The sequence below is a fragment of the Alligator sinensis genome, unplaced genomic scaffold, assembly GCF_000455745.1.
Source record: "Alligator sinensis unplaced genomic scaffold, ASM45574v1 scaffold1960_1, whole genome shotgun sequence".
Taxonomy (NCBI): domain Eukaryota; kingdom Metazoa; phylum Chordata; order Crocodylia; family Alligatoridae; genus Alligator; species Alligator sinensis.
Window position 1 is genome coordinate 83281 of NW_005843074.1, and position 16357 is coordinate 99637.

The window sequence follows — 16357 nt, forward strand, 5'->3', positions numbered from 1 at the left end:
CGTTTCAATTCTCTCCCCTCCTTTTTTGAGCCACTGGCAATTCTCACCCCACAACTCCAAGCAATAGTCACCTAACAGGTTGCTATCTTATTGGGTATAGAGCAACACAAATTTTAAAGAAAACTTTAGGAGAGGCAGATATTGTGGGGAAAAATGCCACTTATGTCTATTTTGCTCATCTGTTTTACACAGACTGAAGGCTGTCCCTTTCCAATCAATGATTCCAGATATTAGTTAACAAAAACCACAGAGCAGAGTCAACTTGTCACTGGCCAGCCCTGGTCTTCCCTCTCCCAACTGGGCAGGTGCTGTTTTGATGGGATGGCCCAATTATGCTGCCAGCACCTGTCTAAGGCTGAATCCACCATCAGGAAGGCAGGCCCACCAGAATGCTTCTGGGATGACAAACCTCACCACAAGAGCAGGGGTAAGGCAAATGTTTCAGAATAGGAAGTATTTCAGGGGCACACTTCTCCAAGCTGGTAGTGGTCAACCTCATCTGGAGAACCAAATTACTAAAAAAAAAAAAAAAAAAAGAATTAAATTAAATACAGTTAAAAAAAAAACAAAACCAGGAGCAAAAGACCTTTGGATTTCCAGTTTCTTTGATACATTCTAACCTTTTAGGAATGTGAAATCTCAGTGGACTTTACAAAGCACATCAGCAGAGATCACTTGAAGGGGAGAGGCTTAACAGGCCTCATCGTGGGGACCAACGAGAGCAGAGAGGACTGAGCGGTACTGCTTTTCAGCCTGTGCTTGATATACTCTGTACGTTCATCCTCTATCCTTTCAATTGTCAATAACTGAAGGTTTAAGGCCCAAGGCAGCTGTCACAAGCAGAAATTCAGTAACATCCCAACTCTTACCAGGCTCATATGGATTAACTCTTAAGAGATCAACAATGTAGATATTCTGGAACAACTGAATTTGAGATTCAAAAGGAAGGCCTCCATGTCACACATCAGCCTCTGCCAGAAGCACATCATCTCTAGTACAGTGGAGCTGAGAACAAGTTCCCCTGACAGGCCAAGGCCACCTCCCTTGGTAACAAGTGCAATCACCAGATGATACTGTTGATAAAACTCTGCTTCACTCCACCATCCCACACAGGAGGCAGGGCATATTGGATCACCATGACTCGCTGAATAAATATGCCCCCCGTGAAACGTGTCGGGATCTCTCTGGACTGGAAAGGGTTAACACCACAACTGGTAAAAAATTTGAAATAAAAAAAGTAAACAGACAGCCTTAAAATGTCTAAACTGCAAACAATGGTGGAGTTAACTGAAAAACACGTGCCCAGGATAGTACATGCGTACGAGGGAGAAACTTAACACTTGGATCTGGTTTGTCTTTATGTGGTTTTAAGTGCATCTCTTGTCGTTGCAGTATCTATGAGGGATATTCAGCACATCGACAACGTCTCTTTCATCTCGTCCAACAAGTTGCTAAGCAGGGTGGACTCGTTACACTTTCCATCTACAGAGACAGAATTCTCTCCCTTGAAAAGAGAAAGGCGAGGCTGTTAGCTCCTCCTCGATCACAACCCGGTTCTACACCCAACAGTCAACAGTGGCTGCTGCATACCCAAGGTTTGCTCTGCCACCAGGGACTGCAACTACGACAGTTTCAGTTGCCTGCACAGTCCCTTAGACAAAGCAGCAAAGGAGAAGCCCGATTAGGACAGCGGCCATGAACCCTGCTCTTCTCCCTTGGCGCAGACTGGGCAATATGGTTGTGTTTAGCTCACAGTGCTCTAGTACCTCTGCCAATTCTGAACCCCTGGGCAACACGAACCGAGGTTCATCCGTGTCGGCCCAGATCTAGGCATTCAGGAGGGCCACCAGGTAGCTGGGCTGGCAGAAGCCATCTAGAAAACTCACCACGAAACATCCCCAGTTCCCAACTTTTCCCTTAAAAAGGGTACAGATTAAGTCAGTCTCTACCTGCCTATCCCTTTTCAGAACTTACCTTTTTTACCAGTAGGCAAACATGATGACCTTGAATAGAACGACTGTACATTGATGCACAAGAATCAACTCGTTCCACAACTACAAAAAAAAGAAGTCATTTTTATCCAAAAGCCTTTTCTACCACCATTTGCTTCCACTAAAGTATATTAGTTTAGGACCATGCTGTTAACGGTGACTGGCCAGTGCATCATTACAGTCAGGAGGGAGGAGTGATGTGGTCTGGATGCCTTTCCTACCTATTCGCTTTTTCAAATGGGTGCAATGATGTTGAAGCACTGAGATTAATTCACAAATTGCCTTCTCACAAAACTGCAAAGCCTTCTTTGCTGCAAGAACTATTTGTGAGGAAACAATTATTTGTCCCGAAAATCAAACACTGGCCATTCTAAAAAGCCAAGAAAAGCCCTCTAAAAGCCATTTCAACTCACCCATCTGTGTAGTCAGGAGAAAACAGACTCCACATCTTTGCCCGAGAATTGCCAGCACTTCCAAGTTAAAGTACCAACTCTCCTCCCCACCCCCAGTAATTAAATGTAGTACTGGTGAAGGGTTAGACTGAAAGCACTGAAGACTGAAGCAACTGTGCAAAGAGCAGTGACAGCCAACAGCAGTGCAAGCTGCCCTTGCCCCACCAAACAAAAGGAACCATCGATCTACTGGGATCCTTATGGGTGCTCATTTTGCGTGGTCTTAGGCTTTGATGGGGACACCTTGCCATTCTAAAACTCAACCAAAACTACTTCCACCCATATCTAATTTCATATGGACTATATTTGATCTGTGATCACAAGCTAAGAGTACTTCCATTCCCTGAGCTGAGCTACTCTCTGGGCATGTCTACACATGCATTAATGAGCACTTCTTACTGTGCATTAAGTTTAGTACCTGTAATAATGGGTACTAACTCAATGCACAGTAACTGGCATTACTGTACAATAGCGCCGACGCACAGTCTTTTAGTGATAACTAATGCATAGCAGACTAATTCTATTGAGCATTAGTGCAACAGCACGGCTTTTGCCATGACACGCGAATACACAGTAGAAATAGTTTACTACTTGCTTAGCATCTTGTGTAGACATGCCCTCTAGGTATTTCAACAAAACTTGCAGACAGCTCTACACCGGGAACTTACCTGAAAAATGGTGGTGAAAACAAATCTTTGCCAGTAGATGTTGGAAAGAAATGCTAATTCCATCTACTTTTATAGAATTCATGTGCAGATCCCCAGACTCCAGCAGCTTGGCAAAAGCATCGCTGTGAAAACATGAAGGAGAATAAACCGTTGGCTATGAACTCAGGCTGGTCTTGGCCTTGACAACACCATGCAGGCTTTAACGAATCTAAATGACGCAGCAGTGTGGGTGCTGTTAAAAATCTAGTGGGACACCGAGGCTTAGGAGAGGCACTGGAATCCACACTCCAGACTGTATCACAGTATCTCCGTAACAGAAAAAAAATTGTGGATTCCTCATCGACCTCTGCTAGCCCATCACGTGCACCACTGTCCACGTTGGTTTCAGAGGTAATTGGAAATGAGGGACAGACATTTTAATAAGTAGGTCACAGTTCCTTCATAGAACAGAAAAACTGCAGACAGAAGCAATCAGCTGGAAAAGTCAGAAACATGCTGCACATCCTGCAAAGGCAGCCCACAGCCAAAGCTCAGCTTCATGTGGGTGGCAGAGACATCAATGCTGTGAGGCACAGATAAGGCAGCGAGCCCCCTTAGGTGGCACTTACCTATAGCAAGGCGTCGTGATCAAGTATGAAGCGCAACTGAAGTGCAATTTGAAATCTAGTTTTTCATGGGTTGAACCTTCATCATTCTGCAACAGGTCAAAGGAGAGGAGATGAATGGGAGCCCAGAGGCAGCAAGAGGAGGCCCCCACCCCAATCTACCAAACAGAGACGTGGTCGAAAGTCCACTGACTCTCAGTCTAAGCATTCCATTTAATGGACCTGAAGATCTGGTTCTGAGGAAGGAGAGTAGCAGAATACCTGCCATGTTTGGGTATTGGGCATTTGGATAAGGGGCCACCCTGGCGTTAGGGATGAGCTGGCATTTTTTGGGACATGTACACAGAGAGGGGTTAAGGGACATATTTTACAAATGAGGTAGCCAGATAGTTCTGACCAAGTTTTAAACCTGTGTCTGGTTAAAGCAAGTACTGAGCAGAGTGAATCTGTCCTGTTATCTTCCAAGATGGAGTATTACATCTCATTGCATCAAGCTTGTACTTGAGAAGTAGCTTGTGGAGTAAATTAACAATTCCTGGGTCTTTCCTAGGAACATGTTTGCTATAAAATTGATCAAAAATGAAAAACAGCTGAGATGATAATGGCCCCCTCCAAGCCAGCCATTTACCTGCAGCTCAGGTTGTGGCTTTAGGTTCAGAAAATTTAATGTTCAGACAATTTAAACAACACTAGAAACCAGCATATTTTGAAAACCAGACCTTGATCCTTACTAAATGGCCCCATCTTGCTCTCAGCTTTTACCCTGCATTAATAACATCCAGCTCCTATTGCCATTTTCCAGAAACAGGGAGTCTATACAGCAGTAGTGAATGGATCACCAGATAGGCTGGGGTCAGAAGGAACAGCCTCTGCACTGTTTCTCCTTCCAGCTGGCTGGGCAGCACCATCGTAGATGACCTCCCCACCTTCCCAGGCAGATGTCTCCCCAAAGTGATCCTTAAACAGATAAAGAGCAATGGAATCTGAAACGTCTGCCACATACTGATGGAGTGACACCTTTGGACATGCTCATTTTATGCTCTGGATGCTCTTTGCACAAGATGTCATGTAAAATACTTCTCACGTTGCAGAATGGGCTGATTAGCAGAGATGAAATGATGCCTCAGAGAAGCTCCAAAGCAGTGCCTTCTACCCAAGTCAAGCTGCCTTATGCAGTCCCAAAGGAAGGCAAGACCACAGAGTTCAAAACTGCACTTACTTTGACTATAAAGGACAGTGTTCCTTTTAGCTTCTGAGCCATAACAATGCTCTGAAGAGTAAACACAAACTGGGCTTCATTAGAGATTCCTAGCATGGAGAAAGGAGAAAGTGGGAGTAAGGTCATGAGGAAAAGCTTCATATCTGATTATGAGACTTAAACACATTTCGACCACTGGCAACGTGCAGTGGTGCTGAAGCAGGAAATAAGCTCCTCTCTCATCTATGTTTGGAACTAGATTAGGCCTGAAATGTTCAAAGGAGCCATATGCCCAACTCCCACTGCAAGAGTTGGGCATGCGACTCCTGGGCCTCTTTGAAAACCACAACTTAGAACTAAGAGCATGCATTAAGTGGAGATATATTTAAATCACTTTTACTTCAATAGATGCAAAAGGTTCTGCAGCGAAAGAGCTTTACATAACATTCAAGTGTTTTCCCGCTTGTAATGATTTGCTGTTAACATTCAAGGGCATGTACCAGGTTTCTTTAAAATGATATCACCAATTGTTCTTCAATGGTGTACCCATCCAGGCATTTCAAAGTACAGTGAAGTCACTAAGCCTTAAAACACTCCTTTGAGGTACATATCAGTATCAATCCCAATTTCAAAATGAAAAAACAATGTGGTAAAAAAGTGAAGTAACTCAGTGCTCCTAACTGTAACAATCAGTGTCTTGTAATATTCGGTGTTTAAAGGACTCAACTCCTGGATTCTAATAATCAGGTGGAAATCTGCTTTTCATTACATGTTATCACTATCCATTTTTTTTTCAAACTTTTCTCCTCAGCCAGACATTTAGAAAACAGAAGGCAAATAAGGAATAATTTAAGCCCTCCTAATTATTAAGCCAGTCTCATGTTTTTTGCATGCTTGAAGTTGGCAGCACTGGTGATTGCAATTTCAATGTTTCTCAATCTGTGGCACAACTGGGAAGAAATCCTGATAGCCCAATTCCCAGTCCCACTGTTAGCTACTACTTTACTATGCCAACATGAAAAACATCTCTAAATAATTATGGTTCCTGAAGGATGGCTATATCTCCAATCACTCATCTAAGAGTCTAGAGAGACTGCAGACTAGGCAACGTCCTCACACAATCAGGACAAATCCAATTTTTGCAAATAGCAAACAACTTAGTTTCCTCTACAATGTGGAGTTAGACATGCATTGTGACCCACCCCCCACTGCAGCTGTACATTGACCATACCAGGGGGCAGCTGGAAGGGCACAGGTATCCCATCATGGACTGATGACCCTTCTGGCCGGATCATTTTAGCGTTGAGAGAGTCCAGGACGTTTAACTCCATGCTCTTCACGAAGCTGGTACTCTTGTTCTCAAAGATTACCGAGACAGTGACTTGACTGTCGTTCTGGAGATTTCCTTGAATATCGTATGTCTGCAAATGAAGACGTCACAGGAGGGCATTGACAACTACTCAGAGTACCCAATGAGACTATGCCAAGCTTCAGACAGCAGTGGATTAGACAGTTCAATATTGTTGATTGGCTTCCTAGTCTTTAAGTTGCACAGCAGGACAACCAAGCACTGGGATGGTATATGTAGATTTAATTAAGCTTTTGGCGATAGATAAAAAGCTATGGGAATGGATCCTGCTATGTGGATGTGACTAGTAATTTCTAGCGACTGGCACTAGCATAGTTTACACCATTACAATGCTGCCTAAGTAACCTCTGTACAGTATTAGTAGATTATGATAGGGATATCTCACTATATACAGAAAATACAAGAAGGGAGATCATACAGACTGACATATGAGCAATGTACTCACCATTTTAATGTAAGGGTTCTCAGCAAGAAGGTGATAACTGGACATAGGCTGAAAAACAAGAAGGACGTTACATAAAGAGTCATGTGGCTGGAGGGTAATGAACCCCACAAAGCACATGGGCTTTGTCTTTCATCCCAGGCATATCTTGAAGCAGCAAGCAAATGCCCTTCACTTATATGCAAGGGATGTTTTCTCACTCTAAGACCTCAAAGTACATTTTACTGAGCTCAACAGTACGTGCTAACCCTCAAAGCCCAGCACAAAGACCTTTCTTCGCCTTTAAGAAGTAAAGAAGCCAATTTCTTACACACAGGTTACACCAGCTCAAGCATGGTTTATAACAACTGGATGCAAGAGATAAAACAGTAGGCTGAAGGAGGAGGTGGGAGCCTATCTACCCTACTCAGAGATGAGCAGTCAATTCACCTAACAGGTCACCAAAGCCTCTCTAGAAGGGCTTAAAATACTTAATGTGAACTCTGTGCACAACCCCAGTTGCCGTTTCACTTCAACATACAATTGTAGAGCCCCAAACACTGATGTTTTTTAGTTTGGTTTTTTTTTAAAACCCATTTCCCATTTAATTTAAACAGCAAAAGTTTGTTCAGCTGGAGCATCCCCTTTACCTTTTGAAAAGAAAAGAACTTTGGCTGGGAAAGTCCCAGGAGTGGCTGCTAAGCTATGGTGTGTGGAGAAGGTGGTCACCTGGTGGCACCTCAAGTGCATTTCAGAGAGCTAACAATAGATTAAATCCTTCCCTAACGTTAAAGCTCCTTATTTGTTCTACAGCGAATTCTGCCGCTGTTACAAGGAAGGTTTAAGACCCAGTCTGTAGTATGAAATAATTTGGAAGGTCCTGAGGCTTAAGGTACAAGAGCTGCTCAAAAGTATGCAGCAAAAACCCATCTCACACCAGCTCTAGCATCTCTTGCCTTGGACGACTCCTTACCGGTAGTGGTTCATCATCTAGTGTTCCATTCTGTACTGACTCCACTGGCTCCTCCTCACTGTGATGATGCTTTTTCTTGGACTTCTTTTTGTCCTTGGATTTCTCCTCCTTTTCCTTCTTGTGCTTTTTCTTCTTATGCTTGGAAGATTTCTACCATGGAATTTAAATGAGTCAGCAATATTCTCTCAAAACCTACCACTAAGACACCTCTCCCAGTACTGATACTTCGACTTCATACAAAAGGGCTGGAAGGGACCTTCTGAATCGCATGGCGCCGAGACGTGCGGTTCCCTGCTGTAACTCATGGCACTTCACAGAAAGCACCGAGTTACAGCAACCCCCTGACCCAACAGACGCTCTTTTAAAAGCCTTCGATATGGTCTCCCATGATGCTCTTATAAAAAAAAACCTGAGGGATGGTGGGCTGGCAGAGTTCACGGTCAGGTGGGTTGGGAACTGGCTAAGGGGTCAAACCCAGAGAGTGTTAGTGGACAGGACTGTATCATCTTGGTGGAAGGTGGTTAGTGGTGTCCCGCAGGGTTCCGTTCTTGGCCCCGTGCTGTTCAACATCTTTATCAATGATTTAGATGAGGAAAGCACGCTGGCCAAGTTTGTGGATGGTACTAAGTTATGGGGAAAAGCAGTCATGCTAGGGGATAGGCTGCAGACCCAAGCACACCTGGACAAGCTGGAAAGGTGGGTGGAGCGGAACTGGATGCAGCTCAATAAGGATAAATGCAGAGTGCTTCATCTGGGGAGAAGTAACCAGCAACATGAATATAGGTTAGGAGGAGATGTCCTGGCCAGTACTTTGGCTGAAAGGGACCTCGAGGTTATGGTTGATCACAGGATGAACATGAGCTGCCAGTGAGATGCTGTAGTCAGAGCTAATAGTGTACTGGAATGCATTAGCTGATGCATTGCAAGCAGGGCTAAGGAAGTCATATTTCCTGTCTACTCAGTGCTGGCGAGACCCAAGACTCAGTGCTGAAGTATTGTGTCCAGTTATGGGTGTCACACATCAAAAAAGATGTGGAGAATCTTGAGAGGTTCCAGAGAAGGACCATAAGAATGATTAAGGGCCTGCAGGACAAACCTTATGAGGAAAGACTAAGGGAGCTGGAACTGTTCAGCCTGGGGAAGAGATGACTGAAGGGGAACTTGGTGGCTGTCTATAAGTATGTAAGGGATCAATTTTGGGAGCTCAGAGAAAAACTGTTCACTAGGATGCCCCAGGGGAGGACAAGGATCAATGACCATGAACTGTTAGAGGATGGTTTCAGGTTAGATTCATAGATGTTAGGGTCGGAAGGGACCTCAGTAGGTCATTGACTCCAACCCCCTGCCCCGGGCAGACAATCCCAGCTACGTGTTTGTCCGGTCTCCTCTTGAAGACCCCCAGAGTAGGGGAGAGCACCACATCCCTAGGAAGCCCATTCCAGATTCTGGCAAACCTTACTGTGAAGAAGTTTTTTCTAATGTCCAACCTAAATCTGCTCTCCATCACTCTGTGGCCATCGTTCCTAGTTACTCCAAGGGGTGCCCTAGTAAATAGAGCATCTCCTACTCCCTGCTGCCCTCCCCTGATAAATTTACAGGCAGCCACAAGATCACCTCTCAGCCTTCTCTTGCAAAGGATGAAGAGATCAAGGTCCCTCAGTCTATCTTTGCAGGGCCTTGCCTGCAGGCCACTGACCATACAAGCGGCCTCCTCGGAACCCTCTCGAGATTCTCCACATCCCTCTTGAAGTGCGGCCCCCAAAACTGGACACAGTACTCCAAATGCGGCCTGACCAGTGTGTCAGAGGGGAAGCATCACCTCCCTGGACCTGTTCGTCATGCATCTGCTAATGCATGATAAAGCACGGTTAGCCTTGTTGAGATCACTTCATCACATTGATGACTCATGTTCATCTTGGAGTCAACTATGACTCCAAGATCCCCTTCTGCTGCTGAGAAGGTCATCCCCTAGCCTGTAAGTGTGTTGGTGGTTCTTTTTGCTCAGGTGCAGCACTTTGCACTTGTCTTTGTTGAACTGCATCCTATTTCATTCTGCCCATTTTTCCAACCTGTCCAGATTAGCCTGGATCCCTTCCCTACCCTCTGGCATGTTAACTTTGCCCCATAATTTGGTATCATTTGCAAACTTGGACAGAGTGCTCTCTACACCCTTGTCCAAGTCACTGATAAAGACACTGAATAGCACCAGTCCAAGGACAGAGCCCTGCGGGACTCCACTGCCCGCATCTTTCCAGGTCGATACTGACTGGTCCACCAACCCTCTCTGGGTGCAACCCCTAAGCCGATTTGCCACCCACCTGACCATGTATTCATCTACAGCATGTGTAGATGCAAGGAAGGACTTCTTTACAGTAAGGGTGACCAGAATCTGGAAGACTTCCCAAGGAGGTGGTACAGTCCTTAACCTCCAAAGTCTTCAAGAAGAGACTGGACAGACACCTTGCTGGGATCATTTGATCTCAGCAGTATTCCTGCCCAGAACAGGGGAGTGCGACAATCTTTTGAGTTCCCTTCCAGCCCTTAATTTCTATGATTCTAAAGCCCTCTCCAGCCACGCGCTTCTGTTAGGCCACAGCTGTAGAGTGCTTTCAGAGGGCCGATTGCACAACATCATCACTTTTGTCAACGCCCAGTGTTCAATCCTATGCTAACACATGCAACTACATCATATAAGCCCACTCTACATACCTCAATAATGATCCTCTGGGCTGGGCCCCAGTGTGCTACTCCAGACTGTCGCCTACTTGGGTGCAGAGGCTCTGAACCCAAACCAGTCCAGTACAAGAAGAGGTCAGAATCTGTTTAAGTGGCACCTTTGACTAAGGGCAAAAGTTATGTCTTGACCATGGTTGGCTAATTGTCCCCTCTGGCTCAAAACATAACCCACTCTTTATTACTCAGTATTCAGAGGTCCCTGGGGACAAGATCTCTCATCAGTGCCTACGGCAGGGTTTTCTGAACCCCTCTGAAGCAGTCAGTACTGGCCATCACTAGTGACAGGTAGAACGCTGCTTGATCTAGGTTGTAACTCCTATGTTTTCACTTGCAATAATCTTCTAGTACTCATGACTACTGGGCTCAACTATAACCACTGACCTTTCCTTCATCGTCTTCCTCCTCTTCCCTGTCCTCCTTCTTCGGTTCTTCATGGTCTTCAGGTTCAGCTATGGCAGTGCTCACCTCCGGCTCACTCTGATAAGGAGGCAAATCAGAAGGCTATGACACTAACTTGAATATGGACAAAGCAAAACAACTGAATCCTGGACAGAATGGAAACAGCTTTAGAACAATTACTGTTGTAGCACTTTAGGGCTGTCACCATTAAAGGATCATCAATTTATTCCTGAAATAAAATGGTTATGAACAAGTGCACTGACCAAGACACAAAAAAGCTCATCCTAGGAACACGTCTCAAAGATCCCCAACGTTTCTACTTCAAAGTTTGTACTGAAAGCTAGAGTACTTTTAGAGCACTTTCAGATTATGCATACCCTTGGATCCATTAGTACTGCTAGCTCTTGGTTCACGCTGGAAGTAATGCTTTTGACAACAGTTTAACAGAAAACCCCTCCAGACCTCACTCTACTCCTTTACTTCTGGGTATAACTTAACACCTGCTCTTCAAATTTTGTGATCACTCTCGAGCAGCAGGACTTGAGCAAACAGATAAACTTCCACTGCTTCACGGTAATGGGAACCCATATGACCAGACAGAACTGGGGCCTTCAGCTCCTTCCCTCGGGACTAAACACTAGCAGTAATATCAGCAGTGACCCAATCAGAGGCATACCTGTGTCTGCGTAGTGGAGACAGGGGGCGGGGCAGGGGAGAGCCAGAAATCCAAGTCTTCCCCCTGAAATCCAAGGACAAACAAACCTTTAGAGCTGCTTTACATTATTCTTGGACTTTATTTTAGCAACTGGATTTCACTGCTGCCCAAACAAGCTGTTACTGTAATAATTTCAGAAGCAGAGTAATGAATAGTTCAAGGAACTAACTGGAACAGGAAGCATGTTTTTACTGCATAAAGCCATCAAAATTAGCTCCAACTAGCACCTTTGCATTGAGGCTCAGCAAAACAGTGTAGACACTAAGAATAGAGTCAATATGATGGCTGAAGTACCCTACAGCCCCTTCAAATAGTCACTAGATTGCAATCAGGACACTAGCTATGCAAGATAAGGGAAGCCTGTAACAGTGCAATTCTCCATGTAAACTGATCAGCAGAGAAAATATTCAAGACCTCAACATAGCCCACAACTTTTATTAACTGAAAATTATTATTTTTTTTAATAAAAAGTGTTGCTATAAAATGAAAGATGGGGGTGGGGGGTTCAAGAACCTTATGTGGTAGGGAGGATTTCCCTGGTTCAGAAGCTGATTCACGGACATTACTGACATATTCCTTCATTAGATCTGTGGGAAAGGAACACTGTGCGTTCTGCTGGGATCTGACATTTGTTGGCTTTCAGGACAAAGTGGTTATTATTTTTGTGTTTAAGCGGGGGGTCTAGACACGTGGCATTTTTAAGGTTGTACAAATTCAAGGAAATTAAAAAAATAAGTTAAAAATAATCATCTGTTGGTGTCTTATTAGCAGCCACATTTGACCATCGAAATATAAGAATTTTTTTTTACCATACAAGTATATTAGCTGCAACACAATGATCTAATCACAGGACATGCCTTAGAATTACCTTCTTTTCTTCTTCATCCACTTTTCTCTCTTTGTCTTTCTTCTTTTCTTTTTCTCGCTCTCTCTCTTTGTGCTTCTTTTCCTTCTTTTTGGGTTTCTTACTCTTTTTCTCTACTAAGGGAGCTTCTGTGTCTGGAGACTTGAGGTTCTCAGTATTTCTGTGTTTTTGCACTGGCAGCTTCTCACTATCTGCTAAGGGTCTTAAAAATGCATGATGAGTTACCTTCAATGAAGACCGTTTCCCAGCTGCCCACAGCACTTGCTGGATGCCCAGACAAGTTTGTGTTTGTAAAGATCAGATGATAGCTTCTCCTTAGAATGGAACTAGTCTCACCCACACAAACACTTCAGTATCCCAGGAGCGGCTCAGTTTTGCAGCAACAGACACTGCCCCCATGCATCAGAAGATAAATTAAATCATTCTGAGGGAACTGTGAGCTGTGATCCCTCTGGCACTCACCCATCAATTGATAATGACACACTTGCAGATTAAGTAACGCTTACAGAAGACACGCGCACACTCCCTGCACTCTTGCAAACCTATAAAGTAACCCTTGAGGGTAGGTGTAAAACAGGAGGAAATATTTGCAATAATAAATGTCACAAGCCAAGCAACACGCTGCAACTTTTGAGGTGACAGCTTGTCTTAAATCCTTGAACAAGAATTCTTTCTTAATCTTGCCCCTGGATAGGACCATTCCAAGTTTAATGGATTTTAAGTTTCTTATCATAAATATTGAGTTTCTGTGTTTCAGGTTGGAAGGCTGTGCTGAGTCAATAGCCCAGCATTCCATTAAAATGAGTTTCCACCCTATATCAGCGCACCCTAATTAAAAAAAAGTACTTAATAATGTAGCAATAAATACTATGCTGGCAACCCCTACTTGGACATAAGCAGCATAGAAACAAACATCCATCAGCTTGCCCCACTGTTGGCAAACTGGGGTGCCAGAAAGTAAAGAGAGACAAAGTCCATTAACTGTTACTTTCAGATGAGTTTCTGTTCAAATGCTGATTCTCGCATTTGAGCAGGCATCCATCATCAGTTCATGAAGACACTTATTGTTCTCATTCAGTTCAGTTTTTTGCTTAAACAGTACGAAGAACTGGACTTGATCCAACTTTACTTCAAAAAACAGACACTGTAAAACCAACAGGATCATACTGGTTTCATCATATGGCAAATCTCAGTTTTAGATTTGTTTTACGTGCGCCTGAGTGGTGATAGCAGTCAAGGCTCAAAGCAAGCCAGTAAGGATGAAGGAATCTTGCTCATAACTGGTTTTGTTGCTTTTTAATATATCCATGATCCTGCACACTTTTACACTGTCCCACTAAAAAAAACAAAACAAAAAACCAGCCAACCGTAGAAAGGCGGCCAACTGCTTAATGATATTCTTACCTGGAAGACTTCCCTGAAACCAGACTGTATGTGTGTGAGTGACACAGACATAGCAGTGCAAGCAGAGAGAGAAAGAGAGAGAAAGGATAGAGATATGAGAAACATGACTGGAGAGTGCAATGACTGTGGAAAGGGGAAGAGCACGGACAGAAGTGTGAAAGTCCAGTGATACCTCCTGGAATACTACTGCATTAAGGCAAGGGTGTAGTGTTTTCTACACTGGTGTGTTTAGCTCAAACAGGACATCTGTTAGGAATTCACTTCCTCTTTGCACTCTTCATTTGCAGAGGCAAACAGACAGGTGAGTATTTTAGGAATGAGCAGATGAACTACATCAGAACAGGGTTTTCAGTATCTCATACTTAACGGACAGCAGTCAAGATTTTTAGGTGTGAAATACTCATCCAATTTCTCTGGGAGTGTATGACAATAGCCAATATTTTAAAGCACATTTATGCAGCTGAGGGACATGAAGAACTGGCCCTAAACAGAACAGTCTTCATAGTTCTGCAGGAGGCATCAGTGGGTCATAAACCAGCAACTATATTTAATACATCAGCATTTTGTCAAAGAGCAGAAAAATCTGCGCACAGAGCTTTGCTGACTGTAATTATTAAAAGGCCTTTGAGAGGTTAAAGGTCTGTGGGAAAGCATGCTAGGTTCCTGGAGTTCCAACACACCCAACCCAAGAAGATCTTCTGGCAGAAGGGTTGCCCTTTTAAACAATTCCACTGGAAAGCAATTCAGACAAAGTAACAGTTGTGAAAGACTGAAAACCCCTAAAGGAACAGCATCTGCTTAGGACATATGATGCTGTTAAGTGTAATTCGCCATTTCTGGCTGCTCCAAGAACCCCAAATGCCAATAGAGCCATACCAAGAACTGACTTTAACGTGTGCTTTGAAAACCCTGAACAGAGAAGGTGGCAGTCCCTCAAATGCAGGCAAGAATTGATGGATTTGGGTAAATCTATGCATTGGAAGCTTGTTAGATTCATTCATGTATGTGTGATTCTATCTAGATGACTGGTCCCCTTAGTTTCAGGGGCTCCAGCCTCACTCACAAAACCAGTCTCTAAAAGGGGAAAAAAAAAAAAATCTACCCTGCCTAAGTGACGAGAAAAAGGGTGGGGTATAACAGATGCACTCCTGGTCTAACAGGGACAATGTGTTTTGCAGAAATGATGAGTGGGTGGTAGTGTTAGGTACTGTAGCTCTTCCTCAGAAAAATCAGTCCCTCCGCTACAAACCATTAGTAACCTTTACCTGATCATGGTGAGAGGGAAGAAAGGAAATGACATAGCCCAGAATTAAAGGAATAAGTGCAACCATAAACCCATCAGACACTGCTTCTTATGGGGCTTGGGTTTAGTCACTATGCTGAAGAAAGGACTGAAGGGAGCCAGATGGAGCCCACGGTCTGATGGCACAACTGTTACAAAAATAGAACTACAGTACAGAATGAGTTTGGCCATCTCACCTTGTGCAAGGTGGATTATGACCCTATAAAGCATAAGTTTTAAATCATCTTAACTTTTGTAGCCCAGAGCCTTTGTGCATTCTGGTTTACAAGCAAGAAAACCCATACATAATATAGTTTTGTACTTACTTATCCAGATCTATATCAAGGGCCTTATATGGATCATTGGGATCTTTGTCATCCTCATCACTGGGCAGTGCATTCTAGGGTGAGAGAAACAGGCTACTCATTAAGGAAATGAGCTGAGAGCACAATTTCAAGCCACAGGTAGAACATCCCAAACTCCACCTGAATACAGGCCTCCTTGCAATCAGATGTGAGAAGTCACATGGCCTGTCAAACTTAATCTAGCACTCTGTCTTTTATCAATGAATTTACAAGGAGAATGATATTCCCCATACATCCCCAGGATTTGCATTCCCACTATTTGCCCCAAGATTCATGTTACTCCAAAACAAATTTGGACTGTACAGCATGTACAGAATTAGCATGTACAATTCATTTTAGCTGCAAATCTGCTGACCACAATGCAAGTTACAGTCGCAGTGAAGCAACAAAGTATAAATGAAGTAGCTATGTGATTATCATTATTTTCATAGCAGATATGTATATCATAAGTTTTACCAGTCTTTTGTGTTTCCTCTGGTTGCAGCCTTTGGCTCTCTGCATCAAAAGTTAACGATTCCCTCTCCCTTGAAAGGGCAGGTCAAAAGACTCTCATTAGGGAACCCATATGCTGCTGCTTAGGCAGTTTTGAAATACTCAGGAGTCTCAGGCCATGATGACCCAACTGAGGTTGACAGTGTTTTGGGACACTTGGAGGGTCACAAAACCAAGTGCAATGTGCTGAGACTCCTGAGACTATTAAGCAAACAACTGACCTCTGGCATCTCCTCCGTGATGATGTCCACATGCTGGGCTGGGGCAATGTCTTCATCACTCTCCGTGTGTAGGGAGTTATGGCGGTGGTGTTTACCTTTCTTCTCTTTTTTCTGCTTTTTCTTCTTTTTGTCTTTCTCCAACCTCTGCTTATGCCTCCGCTCCTCTTCCAGTTTTACATATTGGTCAGACATAGGCATTCC

At 43.8% G+C, this 16357-nt stretch overlaps 1 protein-coding gene across 3 annotated transcripts in view; it reads right to left on the minus strand.

The window, feature by feature from the left end:
• Positions 1–6: 6 nt before the first annotated feature.
• The window catches only part of AP3D1 (adaptor related protein complex 3 subunit delta 1), a 72094-nt gene continuing 55743 nt past the window's right edge, over positions 7–16357 (minus strand). For all 3 annotated transcript variants that reach the window (XM_014526539.2, XM_025193593.1, XM_014526540.2), the window contains 13 exons: positions 16157–16357; positions 15405–15478; positions 12396–12594; positions 11489–11551; positions 10795–10890; positions 7678–7827; positions 6729–6776; positions 6146–6335; positions 4936–5024; positions 3720–3805; positions 3112–3233; positions 1975–2054; positions 7–1504 (listed from right to left, as the gene is read on the minus strand). In XM_014526539.2, the coding sequence (XP_014382025.1) occupies positions 1409–1504; positions 1975–2054; positions 3112–3233; positions 3720–3805; positions 4936–5024; positions 6146–6335; positions 6729–6776; positions 7678–7827; positions 10795–10890; positions 11489–11551; positions 12396–12594; positions 15405–15478; positions 16157–16357 (1494 nt within the window). In that variant the 3' untranslated portion in view covers positions 7–1408. The remainder of the gene's footprint in view (positions 1505–1974; positions 2055–3111; positions 3234–3719; positions 3806–4935; positions 5025–6145; positions 6336–6728; positions 6777–7677; positions 7828–10794; positions 10891–11488; positions 11552–12395; positions 12595–15404; positions 15479–16156) is intronic.